This window comes from Crocodylus siamensis, chromosome 13, assembly GCF_052110815.1.
Source record: "Crocodylus siamensis isolate JL-2025a chromosome 13, ASM5211081v1, whole genome shotgun sequence".
In the NCBI taxonomy this organism is placed as follows: domain Eukaryota; kingdom Metazoa; phylum Chordata; order Crocodylia; family Crocodylidae; genus Crocodylus; species Crocodylus siamensis.
The window spans coordinates 37,540,846-37,559,331 of NC_143407.1; the positions used below are offsets into that span (position 1 = coordinate 37,540,846).

Consider the following 18,486-nt stretch of genomic DNA (forward strand, 5'->3'; position numbering starts at 1 on the left):
AATTTTCAAGGGCAGAAAGGAGGGACCGAGTAACTATAGGCTACTTAGTCTCACCTGTATCCTTGGCAAGACCTTTGAGAAAATTAAGGGTTACATTTGTGGGGGAGCAGTGGGTAAAATAATGCTAAGGGGCAACCAGCATGGGTTCACAGCAGGCAGATCCTGCCTGACTAGCCTGCTTTCATCTTACGACCGGGTCACAAAATCCTCGGATGAAGGAATAGAGGTAGATGTTATTTACTTAGATTTTACAAAAGCCTTTGACAAAGTGTCGCACCCAGTTCTGATAAATACACTAAAGAGCTGCAATGTAGGTTGGGCGGGCGGAAACTTGGCTTATGGGATGTGCCGGGAGAGCGGTGGCGGACGGGTCGGTCTCTACCTGGAGAAAGGTGGGCGGCGGAGCCCCCGAGGCGCTGTCCTGGGACCGGTGCTGCTCAATATCTTCATTAGTGACTTGGACAAGGACGTGGAAAGCAGCCTGGCCAGGTTTGCAGATGACACCAAAGTATGGGGGCGGTACACAAGCCAGAGCGGATTTGGACAGGCCGGGGAGATGGGCCGAACAGAATAGGAGGCAGTTTAACAAGGATAAGTGCCGTGTGTTGCACTGAGGGAGGACGAATCATCCACTCTCCTGCAGCCTGGGAGGGACCGGTCCAAGCAGCACAACTGCGGACAGGGATCTTGGAGTCGTAGTCGACTCCAAAAAGACCACGAGTCACCGGTGTGATGGAGCAATAAGTAAAGCACCCGCACCCTTTCTTGCATTAGTAGGTGCATCTCAACCAGGCCCAGGGAGGCGATACTCCCCCTCCATGCGGCACTGGTCAGGCCGCAGCTGGAGGACTGCGTCCAGCTCTGGGCGCCGCACTTCAGGGGGGATGTGGACAGCATGGAGAGGGGCCTGAGGAGGGCTACATGTATGGTTAAAGGCCTACAGAAAAAAGCCCTATGAGGACCGACTGAGGGACCTGAACCTCTTCAGGCTGCAGAAGAGGAGACTGAGAGGTGATCTTGTGGGCATCTACAAACGCATCGGGGGGACAGCAGGAAATAGGGGATACGCTGTTCACCAGGGCGCCCGTCGGGGTAACGGTAGCCACAAGCTGAAGGCGAGCAGATTCAGACCGCCCATCAGGAAAGATTTGTTACAGCGAGGGTTGCCAAAATCTGGAACAGGCTTCAAGGCAGGCAGTGCTGTCCCCTTCCTCGGAGGTGTTGAAGAGGAGATTGGCCGGGGTCACCCCCCTGCCCAGGGCGGGGGTCGGACTTGATGATGTAGTGGGTCCCTTCCAACCCTAAAATCCGTGAAAGCTGTGACTGTATCAAGGTCAAGGCCAATGTAGGGGCAGAGGCATGACAGAAGCAGGTAAGAAGCACGGTCGACCGGGTGCTCTTGGCCCCCCAAGGGTCAGCGAGTATGACTGGAAGGGAAAACATTGCCTGAGAGCATCTTTGTACACGCAGTGAGCAGACAAGCTGAGGTCTCCGCTGACAGGCAGCACGGGCATCTCTGGCATATCAGACGATACTGCCAGCGGCTCTGAACCCGCCGGGTGCAGTGCAAGAGCAGGGCAGCTTTGCCAGAGCAGCACGCAATAAGCTTTCCTGGCAGTTTGCCCCGGAGAGTGGTCCGTGCGAGAGGGGAGCTGCCGGACTGGGTGGCCACAGGTTACCCTGCTTCTGTGCGCTTGGCAGCAGGGGAAATACCCACCAGACAGGGCTGCAGGGAGCCGTCTGCCTGGGGCACAGGACGTGGGCTGCACCAGAGCTGTCCTCTCTCTCGGCGCTGGAGCATGTGTCTGCGGTAGGGGCAGACTACCTCCTGGAGCTGCTCTGTCCCCAGAGGCTCAGCCCGTGACCGGCCAGGCGTTTTGCTTGGCTCAGGCTCAGCGGTGCAGCATGGAAACCTGGCCTGGCAAGCGAAGGTTGGCGGACCTCCTCCGGCGGGCTTTGAACTAGGGTCATCAGGGGAAGGGGAACATGAAGGCGGAGGAAACATCAGACTGCCAGACCAAACAGCACCCACAACTACAGCCCAGCCCAGCCCAGCCCAACGAGCGAAGCAATCAAACAGGTAAGAGAGAGGGGCCAGGGTAACGCTGGGACGAGGGGGTCAGCACACACGCCCACGGGAGGCCTCAAATGCCTCTACACAAACGCTCGTAGTATGGGCAACAAGCAGGAGGAGCTCACCCTCCTGCTAGCCGACACCAGCCCGGACATAGTGGGGATCACAGAAACGCGGTGGGACGAAATGTATGACTGGGCGGTGAATGTCCAGGGCTATAGGCTGTACAGGAGGGACAGGATAGGAAGGAGAGGTGGGGGCACTCTATATCAAGGAGGAATACACATCCTCGTCAATTAGCAAGGAGCCAGGGGAGGGGCACACTGAGGTGCTCTGGGTTAGAGCACAAGGCAGTCGAGGGGAGAGAGACTTAACGGCGGGGGTCTGCTACAGACCTCCCAACCAGGGGGAAGAGCTCGACCAGGAATTCTTGGGTCAGCTCACAGAGGTGGCGAAGGCTAGGGATGTGGTAGTCATGGGGGACCTGAACTTCCGGGATATCTGCTGGGAAGAGCAGTCAGCCAGGTCTGACCGCTCACGTCGGTTCTTGGCCAGAGCGCAGGACCTCCCTCTAACCCAGGAGGTGCACAGCCCCACCAGGGGAGATGCCTTGTTGGACCTAGTGCTGGCCACGGGTGATGACCTGGTGCGGGGGCTGCGGGTGCTCGACTACCTGGGCGACAGCGGTCATCGCCTGCTGGGATTCACCATCCAGGGCAAGGTGGCAAAGGCCTCCAGCAAGGTGGTGGCCCTAGATTTCAGGAGGGCAGACCTCAATGAGGTAAGGAGGATAGTCGGGGAAGTGCTGAGGTCCCGGAGGGGAGGGGAGCCGGGTGTCCAAGGAGAGCGGTCGCTACTTAAGGAGACGATCCTCCAAGCCCAAAGGAAGGTAATCCCAATGAGGATCAAAGGGAGCAGGAGGGCACACAACCCTCCGTGGCTCACCAAAAGCATCCGGGAATGTCTCCTTGCTAAAAAGGAGGTGCACACCCAATGGAAAGAAGGGGTCATCACCAGGGAGGGCTATTCTGCAGTTGCTCGGGGATGTAGGGGGGCAGTTAGGAAGGCCAAGGCAGAGATGGAGCTGGGGCTAGCTTCCCAGATTAAGGACAATAAGAAGTCCTTCTTTAAATACGTAGGGGGTAAAAAGAAGGTCCCGGGTAATGTGGGGCCCCTGCAGGACGCATTGGGAAACTTGGTCGTCACACCAGACAACAAAGCTAACATGTTTAACGATTTCTTTGCCTCCGTCGTCCTAAGTAGGGGCCAGAACAGCCACCTCCCTGCTGGGCCCCCCTCGGGCCCCGGGGGAGGCACACCTGGGCCACGGGTTAGCGAGGATTTAGTTAGGGAGCTTCTGGAGGGGTTGGACGTGTTCAAGTCAGCCGGCCCGGATGAGCTCCACCCTAGAGTACTAAAGGAATTGGCCGAGGTCATTGCAAGTCCCCTGGCACGGCTTTACGAGCACTCGTGGTGCTCTGGTGAGGTACCAGAGGACTGGAAGAGGGCCAGCGTGGTCCCCATCTTCAAAAAAGGCAGGAAGGAGGACCCGGGAAACTGTAGGCCGGTTAGTCTCACCTCGATCCTAGGCAAGCTGTTTGAGAAAATTATGCTGGCACACATCCATGAGGGGCCAGCGGGGGACTGCATGCTGAGGGGCAACCAACACGGGTTCATCAGTGGCAGGTCCTGTCAGACCAACCTGGCGGCCTTTTGCGATCAGATCACCAGATCGTTAGATGCGGGGGTAGCAGTGGATGTCGTCTTCCTGGACTTCCGGAAGGCCTTCGACACTGTCTCTCACCCCGTTCTCATTCAGAAACTGGGGGACTGTGGTGTCGACACTCACAGTCAATTGGGTCGCCAACTGGCTGGAGGGCCGCACCCAGAGAGCGGTGGTGGACGGGTCCTTCTCAGCCTGGAAGGACGTGGGCAGTGGGGTCCCCCAGGGCTCGGTCCTCGGGCCCGCACTGTTCAACATCTTCATTGGTGACTTGGACGAGGGGGTAAAAAGCACCTGTTCAAATTTGCTGATGACACTAAGATGTGGGGGGACGTGGGCACACTGGAAGGATGCAACAGGCTACAATCAGACCTAGACAGGTCACAGGGGTGGGCGGACGAGAACAGGATGGGATTCAACACGGACAAGTGCAAGGTGCTGCACCTGTAGGAGCCGGCACCATACCTACAGGCTGGGGAACTCCCCTCTTGTCAGCACGGAGGCGGAAAAGGATCTGGGGGTCATCATTGACTCCAAAATGAACATGGGCCGGCAGTGTGAGGATGTGGTCAGGAAGGCCAGCCGCACCTTGTTGTGCATCCACAGATGCATCTCGAGCAGGTCCAGGGAGGTGATCCTCCCCCTCTGTGCGGCGCTGGTCAGACCGCAGCTGGAGGACTGCGTCCAGTTCTGGGCGCCACACTTCAGGGGGGATGTGGACAGCATGGAGAGGGTCCAGAGGAGGCCACTGGCATGATCGGGGGCAGCAGGGCAGGCCCTACAAGGAGAGGCGACAGGACCTGAACCTGTTCAGCCTCCACAGGAGAAGGCTGAGGGGGGTCTAGTGGCCTGTTACAAACTAGTCAGGGGGGAGCAGCAGGCACCGCCAGGAGTGACCAGGAATAACGGTCATAAGCTGGCAGAGGGGAGATTCAGGCTCAACATCAGGAGGCGCGACTTCACGGTCAGGGCGGCTAGGATCCGGAACCAACTTCCAAGAGAAGTGGTGCTGGCTCCTACCCTGGGGGGCTTTAAGAGGAGGCTGGATGAACACCTTGCTGGGGTTGTTTGACCCCAGTACTCTTTCCTGCCAGGGCAGGGGGTCAGACTAGATGATCTGCTCAGGTCCCTTCCGACCCTAGAAACTATGAAGGCTAGACGCGCTGCCCTGCATCCAGGCCTGACCATCCAGGAGGAATCAGGCACTGCCCTGAAAGCGTTTGTTGCCTCTGCCTTGCATTGCTGCAGCCGGGTCTGCAGAGAAGTGAGTAAAGCACAGGCAGGCAAAGCCCATGGCCCAGGTCACCTGCTTGCCTGCCACATCCCCACGTGAAGGGAGACAGCTGTGCAACTAGGCAGCAAACACGCCTGTGCGCCGTCTGCTCCCGAGGCTGACCGTGACACCACTGCTGCTTTTTCACTGCTCTTTTGCACTTTTTTCCTCTGCCGTCTTAAACGCGATGTCTGCCATAAGGTGCGGCTGCTTTCGAATAGCTCCCGCGGAGAGCACTTCACCGCCGGAGGGCCATGAAATGGGCAACTCGTGGTAATGAGCAGCGCTGCAAGACATGTCAATTCAGTTCCTCGCTTTGCAATTAGCGAAATCTTGCACTTCTCTTGCAATGCATGAATTTAAATGTTAAATGAAGCCTTAAGCGCCTCTTAACCTTAACACGTTTGCATAATTAGTTCTAAAACCAGCTTGGGAAGGCACTGCAGGGGACTTGGCTGCGCCAGCCCGGGATGGAGACCAGCTCCGAGGGCTCACTGCGGATGTGCGCCTGAGCCTCTTTGAAAGACACTCAAACCTCAAGCGGAAATAAAACAGCTTCCTGGAAGTACACGTGCGGGGCAGACTTCCCAGCTGCCCGACGGGAGTCGCTGTACCGGCGCCGCGGCCGCCCGCGCACGCCCGCGGGAGCCGCCGCCCGGCGCAGCGCCACAGGCCGCACTCCCGGGCTCCGGCGGCCGGGGCAGAGCGGCTCCTTCTGCCCAGGCCCCGCGGCGCGGGCACTGCGACGGGCGCAGGCAGCGCCGAGCGCGGGGGCCGTGCGGGCGACGGGCGCGTGCCGGGCAGTCAGCATCCGCGCCTGCTCCCGGCGGCAGCACAAGTCCGCCAGCCCGGCTCAGCCCGGCCCCCCGCCCCGGCAGCACCCCCGCAGCCGGCGGCTCTGCAGGCCCCGCCCCGGGCAGGGAGGGCCCGGCCCCGGCGGCAGTGCCGGCTCTCGGGGCTCCTCGGGGCGGAGCGCGCCCGGCCGGGGGGGCGGGGTGCAGGGGGCTGCCCCCAGCCCCGGGGGGGGCCCCGGCCGGAGCAAGGCTCTGCCCCAGCGCGGGGCGCAGGTCCCACAGCGGCCCCCCCCGCCACGACCGCGCGGGGCGGTGAGCGGCCCCCCGGGCGCGGCGTGGGGCCCCCGGGCAGCGGGGGGGGGGCTGCTCTGAGCGTGGCCGGTGCCCGCCCGGCTCGTGGCCCTTCGCCCGTGGGCACCTCGGGCCGCGCCGGGCCCGGGGGGCGCTCGGGCAGGCGGCTGCCCCGGGCCCACGCCGCGCGCGGCAGGGCCACTGCTGCCCGCGAGCCGGGGCTGGGCACGGGGCCGTGAAGCAGGGGCAGGAGGCCCCCGAGCCCCCTTCTCTGCCCCCCTCGGCCGGGCTCGCGGGGGAGCTGGCGCCCCACGGCAGCCCCTGCCCGGCAGCCGGGCCAGACCGGTCCCCACGGGCCGGGGGACGTGGCGCACGGCCTCGCCTTGTCCCCGCCGCTCCCGTGCCCGCAAACAACGTCCGACGTCTCCGGACTGGAGCGCGAACGAGCAAGTCCTCCCGGGCACGGCCGCCACGCCGGCCCTCGGCCCGCAGCGGCTGGGCAAAGCCAGAGCGAAAGCCGGGCCCGGAGGCCGCTGGCCCTGCGCAGCGCCAAACCCACGGGCCCTGCCTGACCGCGCGGGGCCTGGGCCACGAGCCAGGCCGGGCCACCGCCGTCCCGGGGCTCCCCTTGCCGTGGGGCCAGCGCGTGCGCGGGGCAGAGTCGAGGGGCCCAGAAGTGAGGCAGGAGTCCAGCTGGGGCCTGTGGAGCGCGGTGCTGGGCCCCTGGGTGCGGTGCTGAGGGCCTGGGTTCAAGTCCTGGCCTCTCCCTGTTTTGCAGCGAGGCGCCCTCCTCTTTCTGCAGCGGGGCCTGGCCGCTGCGCCTCAAGGGGCCCACGGCCGGAGCAGCTCTCGGCCTTCCCTGGTGCTCCAGCGGTAAGGGTGCTGCCCTAGGTGGCAAAGGTGGTGGGTTCCATCCCTGCCCTGGCTGGAGCCCTCAGTGGGTGCCTGTGACTAGGTGCACACAAGGAGGTTTGGGGGGGATGCCCTGAGAATGCAGGGTTTTTTTTTTTTGCACTTTGAAGCCCAGGTTTTCCTGGTGCGCCACAAAACCAAGGCCAAAAAAACCCGGCCGGCTGCCGGGTGGTTCAGGACAGATCCAAGTGGGCTACAACCTCCGGCCCCCGGCTCCTCGCAGCCAGCCCGAGCGCGCGTGCGCAGAGCCAGGCTCCGGGCACGGCCCCGCGCAGCACAGCCCCGGGGCAGGACGCGCCGCTCCGCGCCCGGACGAGCTCCGGGCCCCGCGGGGAGGCGGCTCCTCGGGCCCGGGCTGCACCTCCCCCGCCGGCGGGGCGGGGAGGATCGTCCCGCCAATCACGGCCCAGCCGGAGCGTGCGCAGTAGAGCCCGTCCCGCCCCGCCCCGCGCTTGAACCCGGGCTCCAGTCCGTGCTCAGGAGGCCCCGCCCGAGCGGCCTTGATTGACGGGAGCGGCTCCCCGCCCCCCGCGAGGCGCGGCGGCCCCGGGGCTGCACTCGGCGCCTGCGAGGAGCCGCTCCCGCGGGGCCGGGCTCGTCCGGCGCGTCCTCCCCGGGGCCGGGCGGGCAGGGGCGGCTCGTGCCGAGCGCAGGGCCCCCCCCGCCGATGGCCCCTGCCCCTGGGGGGGGGGTGTCCCCGGAGCCCGGCTCTGCGCACGCGCGCTTGGGCTGGCTGCGAGGGGGCGGGGGCGGGGGTCCGGAGCGCGGAGGAGGCAAACCCTGGTGCGGGCGGGACGGAGCGCGGGGCCTCGCGGCCCGGCCGCTGTGTCGGGGCGGGGAGTGTGCGGGGGCGGCCCCTGGCCTGGGAGCCCCCCTTGCTGCGCCGCGAGGCGGGGGGAGCCGCCCCCCCGGTAGGGGAGCCCACCCCAGCAGCTGCCCCGGGGTGTGTCAAGGCCGTGCCTGGCGGGGCCACACGAGGGGGGGGGGGCAGCTCCCCAGCCTGTGGCGCTGCCCCTGGGCCCTGGGGGGGGTGACGGCCCGGGGGTGCCCATGTGGTGGGCCCAGTGCAGGGGGGAGGCGGCAGGGGAAGCGGGGCCAGGGCAGGTGGTGCAGGGTGGTGGGGCGCTGCCCTGGGGCTGTGGGTTGAAGTCCCGGTGCCAGCAGCACTTTGCTTTTAAGGGCGGGGGGAAGGCCCCTATGACTGTTTGCCTGCAGGGCGGCGGGCGAGGCGAGTCAAGAGGGGCGCGGGAAGGGGCGCTGACATGCTGGCCCTTTACGGCTGGGTGGCTCGGGGCACTGCCGCCGGTGGCAGGGGCTGCAGGTTCAAGTCCCTGATCGGCTTGAGTCCCCTGGCTACCATCTACTACGCAACCGTTTCCCCCTCCGGCGCTTGCCTTCTAGCTGGAGCTCAGGGGTGATCGCAGTTGCAAGTCGGAGGGGACTTGAGGTTGTAGCCCACTTGGATCTGTCCTGAACCACCCGGCGGCCGGCCGGGTTTTTTTTTGGCCTAAACCAGGAAAACCTTCCAAGCGCCAAAAAAAAAGACCCTTGCACTCTCAGGGCCTCTGCACCTCCCCACAAAGCCTCCTTGTGCGCACCAAGGTACAGGCACCAGGGACTCACTGAGGGCTCCAGCCAGGGCAGGGATTGAACCCACCACCTTGGGCAGCACCCTTACCGCTGGAGCACCAGGGAAGGCCGAGAGCTGCTCCGGCCGTGGGCCCCTTGAGGCGCAGCAGCCAGGCCCCGCTGCAGAAAGAGGAGGGCGCCTCGCTGCAAAACAGGGAGAGGCCAGGACTTGAACCCAGGCCCTCAGCACCGCACCCAGGGGCCCAGCACCGCGCTCCACAGGCCCCAGCTGGACTCCTGCCTCACTTCTGGGCCCCTCGACTCTGCCCCGCGCACGCGCTGGCCCCACGGCAAGGGGAGCCCCGGGACGGCGGTGGCCCGGCCTGGCTCGTGGCCCAGGCCCCGCGCGGTCAGGCAGGGCCCGCGGGTTTGGCGCTGTGCAGGGCCAGCGGCCTCCGGGCCCGGCTTTCGCTCTGGCTTTGCCCAGCCGCTGCGGGCCGAGGGCCGGCGTGGCGGCCGTGCCCGGGAGGACTTGCTCGTTCGCACTCCAGTCCGGAGACGTCGGACGTTGTTTGCGGGCACGGGAGCGGCGGGGACAAGGCGAGGCCGTGCGCCACGTCCCCCGGCCCGTGGGGACCGGTCTGGCCCGGCTGCCGGGCAGGGGCTGCCGCGGGGTCCCGCTCCCCCGCGAGCCCGGCCGAGGGGGGCAGAGAAGGGGGCTCGGGGGCCTCCTGCCCCTGCTTCACGGCCCCGTGCCCAGCCCCGGCTCGCGGGCAGCAGTGGCCCTGCCGCGCGCGGCGTGGGCCCGGGGCAGCCGCCTGCCCGAGCGCCCCCCGGGCCCGGCGCGGCCCGAGGTGCCCACGGGCGAAGGGCCACGAGCCGGGCGGGCACCGGCCACGCTCAGAGCAGCCCCCCCCCCCGCTGCCCGGGGGCCCCACGCCGCGCCCGGGAGGCCGCTCACCGCCCCGCGCGGTCGTGGCGGGGGGGGCCGCTGTGGGACCTGCGCCCCGCGCTGGGGCAGAGCCTTGCTCCGGCCGGGGCCCCCCCGGGGCTGGGGGCAGCCCCCTGCACCCCGCCCCCCCGGCCGGGCGCGCCCCGCCCCGAGGAGCCCCGAGAGCCGGCACTGCCGCCGGGGCCGGGCCCTCCCTGCCGGGGGCGGGGCCTGCAGAGCCGCCGGCTGCGGGGGTGCTGCCGGGGCGGGGGGCCGGGCTGAGCCGGGGCAGCCCCCGGGGGCACGCGGCCCCGCGCCGGGACGAGCTCCGGGCCCCGGGGGGCGGCTCCTCGGGCCCGGCCGCCCCCGCGGGGGGTCCCGCCGCCCGCCACGGCCTCGCCGCGCGGGAGCACGGATTGGCGGCGGGAAGAGGTGGGCGGAGCCGGGCCCGGGCGGCCCCGCCCCCCGCGCCAGCGGCCGGCCCGGGGCATGGCCCCCCCGTGTGGGCACACGGCCCGGGGACCAGCCCCCCCGCCGCCCGGGGCTGCCGGCCCCGCCCCCCCCGCGCAGCTCCCGCCGCCGCCTTCCGCGGAAGGGCCCGGCCCCGGCTGAGTGTGGCTGAGCGCTCGGCGCCGGCCGGGCCCGGGGCACGACGCCCACTGGAGCCCGCGCCGGGCGAGACGCAGGGGCCGGTGCTCGCTCTCGGCGGCCGGCCCCGTGCTGTGACACCTGCCGCGGCCGGCGGGAGTCGGCGGTACCAAATCCGCGGCGCCCTCCCCGTCGGCGTTGCCACGTCCTGCCCCCCCCCCCCGGTGCCGACTCGGCTCTCCCGCGAGCGCCGCTGGGCGCAGGGTCTGGCCGCGGGATGGGCAGACAGGGTGCGGGGGTGGGGCAAAGGGAGCGCTGTGGCATCCACTGCCGCAGCCGGCGCCGGGTGCAGGTGGAGCTGGGCACCGGCAGCCCGGGGCATAGGGTGCCAGGTCCGTGAGCGCGGAGGCGCAGGCGGTCGGCCGCTTCTCGGGGCTGCCATAGCTCCTACTGGGCGGCATCCATCTGCAGTGCAGAGGGAAAAGGTCCCTGGCCCCTGCTCCGAGGCAGCGATGGCCGGGTGCTGGGCTGGGGCCTGCACGGGGGTGACAAGCTCACTGGCAAAGCTGACAGTAAACTGTGGGGAAGTGCGGCCACGCGTCGGGGAAGGCTGCTGATCCAGGTGGACCTAGACAGATGAGTTAGACAGGCAGAACCTGACGCTGCTCCATCCGGGGGGGAAACTCTGCACAGCTGTACAGGTTCAGTGGTGCTGCGCTACCGAGCACCGCGTCCGAAAGGGACCTGGGCTCATCACTGGCCATACAATGAGTATGAGCCACCAGTGTGGTGCTCCAGCTAGCAGAGGAAACAACACTCCGGCATGCATCAGCCGATGCGTCTCCAGCAAAACTCCGCAAGTCGTTCTCCCACCGTACTCGGCATCGGTGAGGCCGCAGCTGGAGTACCGCATCCAGCTCTGGGTGCTGCACATCAGGAAGGATGCGGAGAAGCCTGAGAGAGGCCAGAGAAGAGCCGCTCGTATGATTAGAGGCGTGAAGAGCAAGCCATGCAAGGAAAGGCTGACAGATACCAGGCGTGTTTGGCCTAGAAAAGAGAAGACTTTGGGGGATTTGGTAGCAGCTTACAACTATATCAGGGGAGAGCATCAGGGGCTAGGCAAGCAACCCCGGGGGAAAACCCGGAGCAATGGTCATAAACTCCTGGGAGAAGGTTTCGGACTGGATACAAGGAAAAGCGTCTTCAGGGTTCGTGTGACCAGCGCCGGGCAGACTCGCAGCGGGGCGGTGCAGGCGCCGAGCCTGGAGGCCTTCGGCAGGAGACTGGGCGCGCACCTCGCCGGGCCGTGTCCCCGCAGCCTTTCCTGCCCAGAGCAGGGGCTGGACGCGATGGCCGCGCGCGGTCCCCTCCAGCCTCTGCGAATCGGAGTCGCCGCTAGTCCAGGCCCTGGCCAGACCGTCCCGCAACGCCCCGTCAGCTTGCCCCCGCCCGCCCCGGCCCGCCGCCGGGAAAGCGGGGCCCGCAGCACCCGCCGTCCCGCTGTGCGAGCGCTCCCCAGGCCCCTGCCGCCCCCCATCTCCGACCTAAACCTACTCTGCCGCAGCGTCACGTCCTCCCCGCGCCACGACACTGAGTGGGCCCCTTCGCGCGTGGGCGCCGGCCGGCTGGCCAGTGCCCGAGGAGCGCGGCAGCGAACCGCGGCTGTGCCGCCTGCTCCGGGGAAGATGGGCCGTGTCGGCACCTGGGCGAGAAGGGGAGCGGGCAGCCCGTGGCTGCAGAGGCGCTGGTGGAGGGAGGCGCGGGGCTGCACGCCGGGACAGACTTGCCCCGGCGCTGCATCTTTCCTCGGGCATCCCAGGAGGGCAGCGGCCAGGCAGGGGCATAACCAGGGGGTGGGGGTGGAGCAGCCCAGCTGCCCCTGTTCAGAGCTCTCCCCGCGGGCAGCCGCTCCCCCCCTGCCCGAGGAGACAGGGGCTGGTGGTGCAGCTGGTGCGACTCCCCAGGCGGGGGCACGGCGCCCCGGGGCTTGGCACGGAGCTGCCTTGGGGCGCACACAGCCCCCGGGGCTTGGGGGCCCGGCCCCGCAAGGCGGATACGGCGGGCCGGGGGACTGTGCATGCCATCGCAGCCCGGCGCCAGCAGGGGGCAGGGCACGACCGGGCCGGATCCTCACCCCAGCCCGGGCCCGGGCTCCGAGACCCCTGTCCTGGCTGGCGTGGGCACAGAGGCCTGGCCCCTCTCCCCGCTCCCCTCGCCCAGACGCGGGGAGAAAACAAGCCCCAAGGTCCCGGGCAGCAGGAGGAGAGAGAGCGCCCCACCCCCGCCCAGGGCCCCCGCCCCCACCGCCCGGGACAGGGCAGAGCCCTTCCTGCAGCGCCAGACCGGGCAGCTCCGCCCCCCACGGGCACTAGTGGGGGGCTCCTGGCATGCCCGGCCCCGGCCCCGGCCCCGGCGCAGGCTCCGGCGATAAATACAAGAAGAGTTTATTGGAAAGGAGAAGGCAGCAGGCGCGGCCCGGAGAGCACCGCGGGCAGGGGCCGAGGAGGAGGCACATCCGCAGCCCCGCCGGCCCAGCCCGGAGGGCAGGCGGGAAAGGCCCCGAGTACAAGATATGGCTATGGGAGACCCCACCCCTCCCGCATCCCTGAGGCGGGCCCCGGGCCCGGCGGCACCCTGGCTCCCGCAGCGTCCCCCGGACCCCAACCCCAGCAGCACCCGGGGGCAAGGGGCCCCGGCCGGCCCCGCAACCCCCGCGCCGGTTAGCACCGTGCTGCGGGTGCAGCATGCGCCGCTGAGGGCGTCAGCACCCAGGGGCGGGGGTGCCGGCCCCGTCACGGCCCCAGCCCACGCCCGGGCTCAGGCCAGGATCTTCTGGGGGATCTCCACCGAGGCCCGGATGAAGATGGCGTCGTCGCGCACGTAGTTGCGCTTCCTGATGTCCTGGTGGGAGACGAAGCGCGGGTAGCCGAAGCCCAGCGCGCTCTCGTCCAGGGAGCCGCGCGCGGCGCCCGGCTTCTGGAAGTTCTTCCAGTTGGGGTCGGGGCGGAAGGTCTCGGTGACGTGCTGCGGCTTGGCGAGCGAGGGGTCGCTCTGGTCCAGCAGCGAGAAGGTGACGCGGTGCGAGAAGGGCCACTCGAGCAGGTTGTCGTAGGCGCCGGGCAGGACGCGGATGTAGACGGACAGGTGGCTGCCCTCGCCGCTCCCGTTGCCGTCGAGGAAGGCCGAGACCTGGAGCTTGTAGCCGTAGCGGTGCGTGTAGAAGGGGGCGCTGAAGGCCTCGTGGTTGCTGCGCGCCTTGGCCTCCTGCAGCCGGCGCGCGTAGTCCGGGATCTTCCACACCAGCGTCCCGTCGCAGCGCAGCGCCAGCTCCTCCACCTCGCGCCGCAGGTCCTGCAGCTCCTGGCGCTGCCGGCTCACCAGCGCCGACACCAGCCCCAGGTGCGCCTGGGCGCTCTCGTCCACGTGCCGGCCCATGGCCAGCTTGGGGCACTGCGGGCAAGCGGCGGGCGTCAGCGGGGCGCAGGGAAGGGGGCGGCGGGGCGGGGCGGGGCGCTGGCACTCACGCGGTGTTTGCAGCCGGCCTCCTTGAAGGGGCACAGCACCAGCGCCGTGCTGCACTGCTCCTTCAGGTGCCCGGGCAGGTCCTCCCTGGCCACGCTGCCCGCGCCGCACTGGTTGGGGCAGGGCACGGGGTAGCGCGGGCACTGGTACTGGTGGTTCTGGGGGCAGAGGCACGGGTGAGCCGCTCCCACCTCCGTGCTGCCCCCCCCCCCGCCCCGCCCCGCCGCCCCGCCGGCCTCACCTGGATGGTGTCGAAGACGAACTCCTTGGAGCAGTAGGCGCAGGGCTGCGTGCGCTTGGGGCACTCGGCCAGCGCGTGCTGCGGCAGCAGGCGCCGCGCCATGCGGGCGCCGCACTTGTTCTCGCAGTACACGCTCTCCTGCGGGCAGGCGCCTTGGTGGCTCTGGGGCGAGAGCGGCGCCGTCAGCCCCGCCCGCCCCGCGCCCGCCCGCCCCGCGCCCGCCCGCGCCCGCCCCGCGCACCTCGTAGGCCTCGCCGGTGAAGTCGGCGCCGCAGAAGTCGCAGCGCAGGCGGCGCTTGGCGCAGTCGTGCTGCAGGTGGGCCGGCAGGTCGCGGCGCTGCAGCTTCAGGCCGCAGCGGTTGGGGCAGGGGACCACGTTGAAGCCGCAGGTGTTGAGGTGGGCCTGGGGGGGCACAGGCGGGCATCAGGGCACGGGCCGGGCGGCGGGGCCATGGCACGGCACGGCACGGCACGGCACCCCCGCCCTCACCTCACCTGCAGGTGCTTGACCTGCCCGCTCCAGCGGCAGCCCTCCTCGCTGTGGATGCAGCGGATGGGGAGGCTCAGCACCTGCGACTCCAGCTCGGGGTCCGGGTAGATCTGCGGGAAAGGCGGCGAGGGGCTTGCAGCCGGCGTCCTGCACCCAGGCTCGCCCCCGGGGCTGTGTCCCTTGCCCAGCCACCCCTCTCCGCCTCCGGGGGGGGGGGACCGCGCGTCCCACTCCTGGTGGGAGCCGCAGCCCCGGGCCGCTCTCGGCACGGCTCCCGCCGCCTGGCAGGCCGCTCGGACAGCCAGACAAGCCGGCTTTGTTGAGCGACGGTGTCGGTTTCCCGGCGCTGCGGCACAAAGGGCCCTTGCTTTGGCGCTGGATCGGGCTCTGCCGCCCAGGCCAGGGGCTCTGCCAGGGACGGGCGGGGGCCGGGGCTGCCAGTCCCATCCGCTCGGACACGGGCAACCCCCGCACCAGCCTCCCTGCGCCGGGCAGACGCGGGAGCGCAGACCGGGGAACCCGCCGCACGGAGGCCGCAGCCAGCGCCGCGTGGCGAGGGAGCAGGCCCGGGCGGCGGGCACCGGGCCGGCACGGGGCCCGCCGCCCGAGCCCTCACCTTGGCGTAGTCGAGGGGCAGCTGGTCCTCGGGGCACTTGAACACGCCTTCGCTGCAAGGGAAACGCGGCAGTCGCGGGCGCTCGCCGGGAACCGGCCCCTGGCAGGGCAAGCCGCCAGCGGCCACGGAGCCACCCGGAGGCAGTGCCCCGCGCCCGGCCGCGAGCCAGGGGCGGCTTTGGGCAGGAGCCGCTCTAATCCCACCCGCGGCGTCGCCATCTGTCAGAGCAGACGCCCCCGGCAGCCCAGCCCCTCCGGTCCGACCCCGGCCTGGAGCGGCGGAACCGGCCCTCAGGGCCCTTGGCGGAGGGGCCTGGGCAGCACGGCCCACGGCCGGGGCTTGGGGCCGCCCAGCGCTGTCCGAGCAGCCCCGCCGCCGGACCCGGGACAGGCGGCGGCGCTGGAGGTGCCCTGGGTGCGCTGGGAGCCCGTCGCCAGGCTGGGGCAGAGCCGGGACGCGAGCGTCTGACAGCCGGGTGCGAAACACCCCGGGCTGAGGCCAGAGATACGGCCTGCGGGCCCTGGCTCCCACCAGCTGCTCCCCAGATGTGCCGGCAAGCGGATGTGCAGCCCCCGAGGGGGCTCCCGCTCCCCCGCGCTCAGCCCCAGGGCAGCCGGGCACGGGACTGGGACCACGGCCACGCACGCGCGTGCGGGGAGGCTGGGAAGCTCCCCGCGGGGAGCAGGAAGCAGCAGACGCCCGCCCCCCTCCCCAGCCGGCAGGGCCCAGGAAGGGGAGGCAGGGAGCCAGGCCTGGACCAACCCCAGCGCCCCCCCTGAGCCTGCCTGCCAGCCCCCGGAGGCTGCAGGAGCGCCGCGGGCATCCTGCCCCAGCCCGGCCTGCAGCAAGCGCGCCCTGCGCTGCCCACGACGCCGGGACGAGCGCCCAGCAGCTGCGCGTGGGGCCAGATGTTGCCCCGACCCTGGGCGTGGGAGCCGGCAGTCCCGGCCCCAGCACGCGAGGCTGGCTCCACATTTGCTGGCATCGCGGGGGCATCGCAGCCTCATTTGATGCCTGTGCCAGGGGCCTGCTAGCTCCCCGCTGCTGCCCTGGCCTGCAAATGCCCTGGGAAGAGGTGCCCTGGGGCTGGCCCCCTGCCCCGCGCTCCACGCCCAGCTCCGTGTTTGTTTGCGAGCAGGTTCCCGTGGGCAGGGTTGCCAGGTGGCTCCGACTCGCCCTGGGGTAGCAACGACCGGCGGTGCCACTTCAGCTGCGTGCACATGCCACGTGGCTGCCGGGGGTGTGCGATGTGCCCTGGGCATGGCGGGACCCCCCAGCTCGCGGGCCTGCTCCCGGGGGCTCTCGAGCTGCACGTACGTACAGCGCCGAGCGCACGGCGGCGGCAGGAAGGGTTGCGAGTGCCGCTGGGAGCCGGGGGCAAGGTCCCCGCTGCAGGGAGGGGCTGGACACATAATCCCCAGCAAAGCCCGCTCCGCGCTCATGGCTGGCTGGGCAGGGAATGTGCTGAGCCAGCACTTCGGGGCGGGGAAAAGTCCTTGCCTCTGACCTTCACCCAGCGCCGGCGCGGGCTCAAGGTGACGCCGCGCGGGGGGGCACGGCCCAGCCCCTGGCACCCGCAGGCCCCAGCACGCCCAGCTGGCGCATGGGCAGGGCAGGGCACAGCCGACCCCGCAGGCCTGGGAGCAGGGGCGGCAGCAGGAGCCCAGCCCCGCGGCCCCCGTGGGGGCACGGGCACGGGGCTGGGCCCCCTTCGCTCCGCCGGGGCTGCTCCTGCCCAGCTCGAGCGGAGCGGGCACGGGGCGGCCTCTGCCCGCCCGGCTCAGCGCCGCCGACACACAAAGGCTGAGCGCCGTGCCGCGCGGCAGTGCCAGCCCCGAGCCCGCGGGCGCGCGAGCAAGTGCCACCCGTGGGCTGGAGCCCGGCCCGGCCGGCGCTCGGCCCGGGACACTGCCCCCCGCCCGGAGCGGCGGCCCGGCCGCGGGGGAGCAGGAGCCCTGCGCAGTGTGCGCGCGCGAGCCACGCGGGGCGTCCCCGGGCAGGGCCGGGGCCCGCGCCGCCCGCGCCGCGTGGAGCCGGGGTGCCCCGCTCACGTCACAACGGGGCTCTGACATCACCGCCCTCGCCCCGGCAACCGGCGGCTCCCCCCGCGCCCGGACCCGCCGCCGCCGCCGCCGCCGCCGCCGCCGCCGCGCGCGCACACAAAGGCGGCCCCGGCCCCGGCCCCGGCCCCGGCCCCGGCCCCGACCTGAGGAACTCCTGCAGGCAGGTGTCGCAGAAGCGGTGGCCGCAGGTGGAGACCTGCACGGGCTCCCGCATGGCCTTGGCGCAGAGCGGGCAGAGCAGCCGCCGCTTCGGCTTCTCCAGGAACGAGTAGTCGAAGCCGGGCATGGCCGGGCCGCGCCGCCCCGGGGCCGCAGTGAGCCCGCTCCGCCCGGCCGCGCCGCCCCGCCCCGGCCGCGCCGCCCCGCCCCGCCCCGCGCCCTCGGCCCGGGGGCAGCCCCCGGCCCGCGCTCTGTGGTGCTCGGCCCGCGCCCGGGCGGCCGCGAGGGGTAGGAGGAGCGGCTCGGCACGGCGGCGCACCCTGCTCCGTCCCTTCCGCGGCCCCGCGCCCCGCCCGCCCGCCCGGCGCCGCGGCTCAGGTGAGGCCCCGTTTCGCCAGCAGCAGCAGCGCCGCGCCGGGCCCCCGTCTGGGGAGGAAGCGGGCTCGCTCCGTCTCGCTGCGGGGACGACGGCTCCCGGGCGAGCTTCCCTCCCGGCGGGGCGGGGCGGGGGCCCGCGGGCACGCCCCGAGGAGCCTCCCGCCGGCGGCACCAGCCTGGGGCCACGGGCCGCGGGAGCCCAGAGCCAAGCGGGCAGCGGACGCTCCCCGCCGGCCGGCCGGCTCCGAGCCCTCGTGCCGGGAGCCGAGGGCCGCCCGGGGCAGCGGGGCGCGGCCGGGGGTGCCCGCCGCGGCCGGCAGGCACCGCGGGCCTGGCTTGCCGCGGGGACAGGCCCTGGCTTGCCGCGCTCGGCGGCTGCCTCTCAGGCCCCGGGGCCCCTGGCTCTCCCCCACCCCGCACCAATCCTTCCAGCACCTGCGCTGGGCTCGGGGGCACGGGGGGGCGGTAAATACAAACTGTGCTGCGGCAGCCCCAGCCCCCAGGGGCCTGAGGCTGGGCAGTGGGAGGACAGAAGGGTGCATCAGTGTAAGGAGGCTTTACTGGCTCCCCCCGCTGCTGGAGCAGAGGGAGAGGAGCGCTGCTTGGCCCCAGGAAGGCGCAGCTCCTCAGGAACCTGCCCCGACTGGGGACTACAACTCCACCCCTGCCCTGGGCAGCACCGCCCTTGCTCCTGGGGAAAAGCCATGCTCCCCTTCCAGGCTCCCCCGCGTCAGAGCGTCCATCTCGCAGCCTGCCCCTGCCCTGCAGCTCAGGGAGGACGTGGAGCGAGCCGTGCTCGAGGAGCCCGGGAGCAGGAGAGAGAGCGCCCTGCCACGAGGGCCCCAGGCACACAAGGGTCACG

General features: G+C 70.4%; 1 protein-coding gene across 3 annotated transcripts; it reads right to left on the minus strand.

The window, feature by feature from the left end:
* Nucleotides 1-12,583: 12,583 nt before the first annotated feature.
* TRAF4 (TNF receptor associated factor 4) lies at nt 12,584-17,598 on the minus strand. 3 transcript variants are annotated; one of them, XM_090025021.1, is made up of 7 exons: nt 17,231-17,598; nt 15,025-15,076; nt 14,414-14,518; nt 14,160-14,321; nt 13,919-14,080; nt 13,680-13,835; nt 12,584-13,605 (listed from the first exon to the last, which is right to left on the minus strand). In XM_090025021.1, exons 1-7 carry the CDS (start codon nt 17,371-17,373, stop codon nt 12,973-12,975), a joined length of 1,413 nt encoding a protein of 470 aa, XP_089881147.1. In that variant the 5' UTR covers nt 17,374-17,598; the 3' UTR covers nt 12,584-12,972. The 3 variants fall into 3 exon arrangements, with proteins under 3 accessions (XP_089881147.1, XP_089881146.1, XP_089881148.1); XM_090025020.1 differs by lacking the exon at nt 17,231-17,598 and having other exon boundaries at nt 15,025-16,548; XM_090025022.1 differs by lacking the exons at nt 12,584-13,605; nt 13,680-13,835; nt 13,919-14,080; nt 17,231-17,598 and having other exon boundaries at nt 14,186-14,321; nt 14,409-14,518; nt 15,025-16,548.
* Nucleotides 17,599-18,486: the final 888 nt, after the last annotated feature.

Excerpts from the sequence above, each read along its gene's own strand:
- TRAF4 (XM_090025020.1), bottom strand. The coding sequence starts at position 16,020 with ATGCCCCCGCGATGCCAGCAAATGTGGAGCCAGCCTCGCGTGCTGGGG. Across the intron at positions 14,322-14,413 it reads GGCAGGTCAAGCACCTGCAG|GCCCACCTCAACACCTGCGG; the intron begins GTGAGGTGAGGG and ends GTGCCCCCCCAG. Across the intron at positions 13,606-13,679 it reads AGGCCGGCTGCAAACACCGC|TGCCCCAAGCTGGCCATGGG; the intron begins GTGAGTGCCAGC and ends GCTTGCCCGCAG.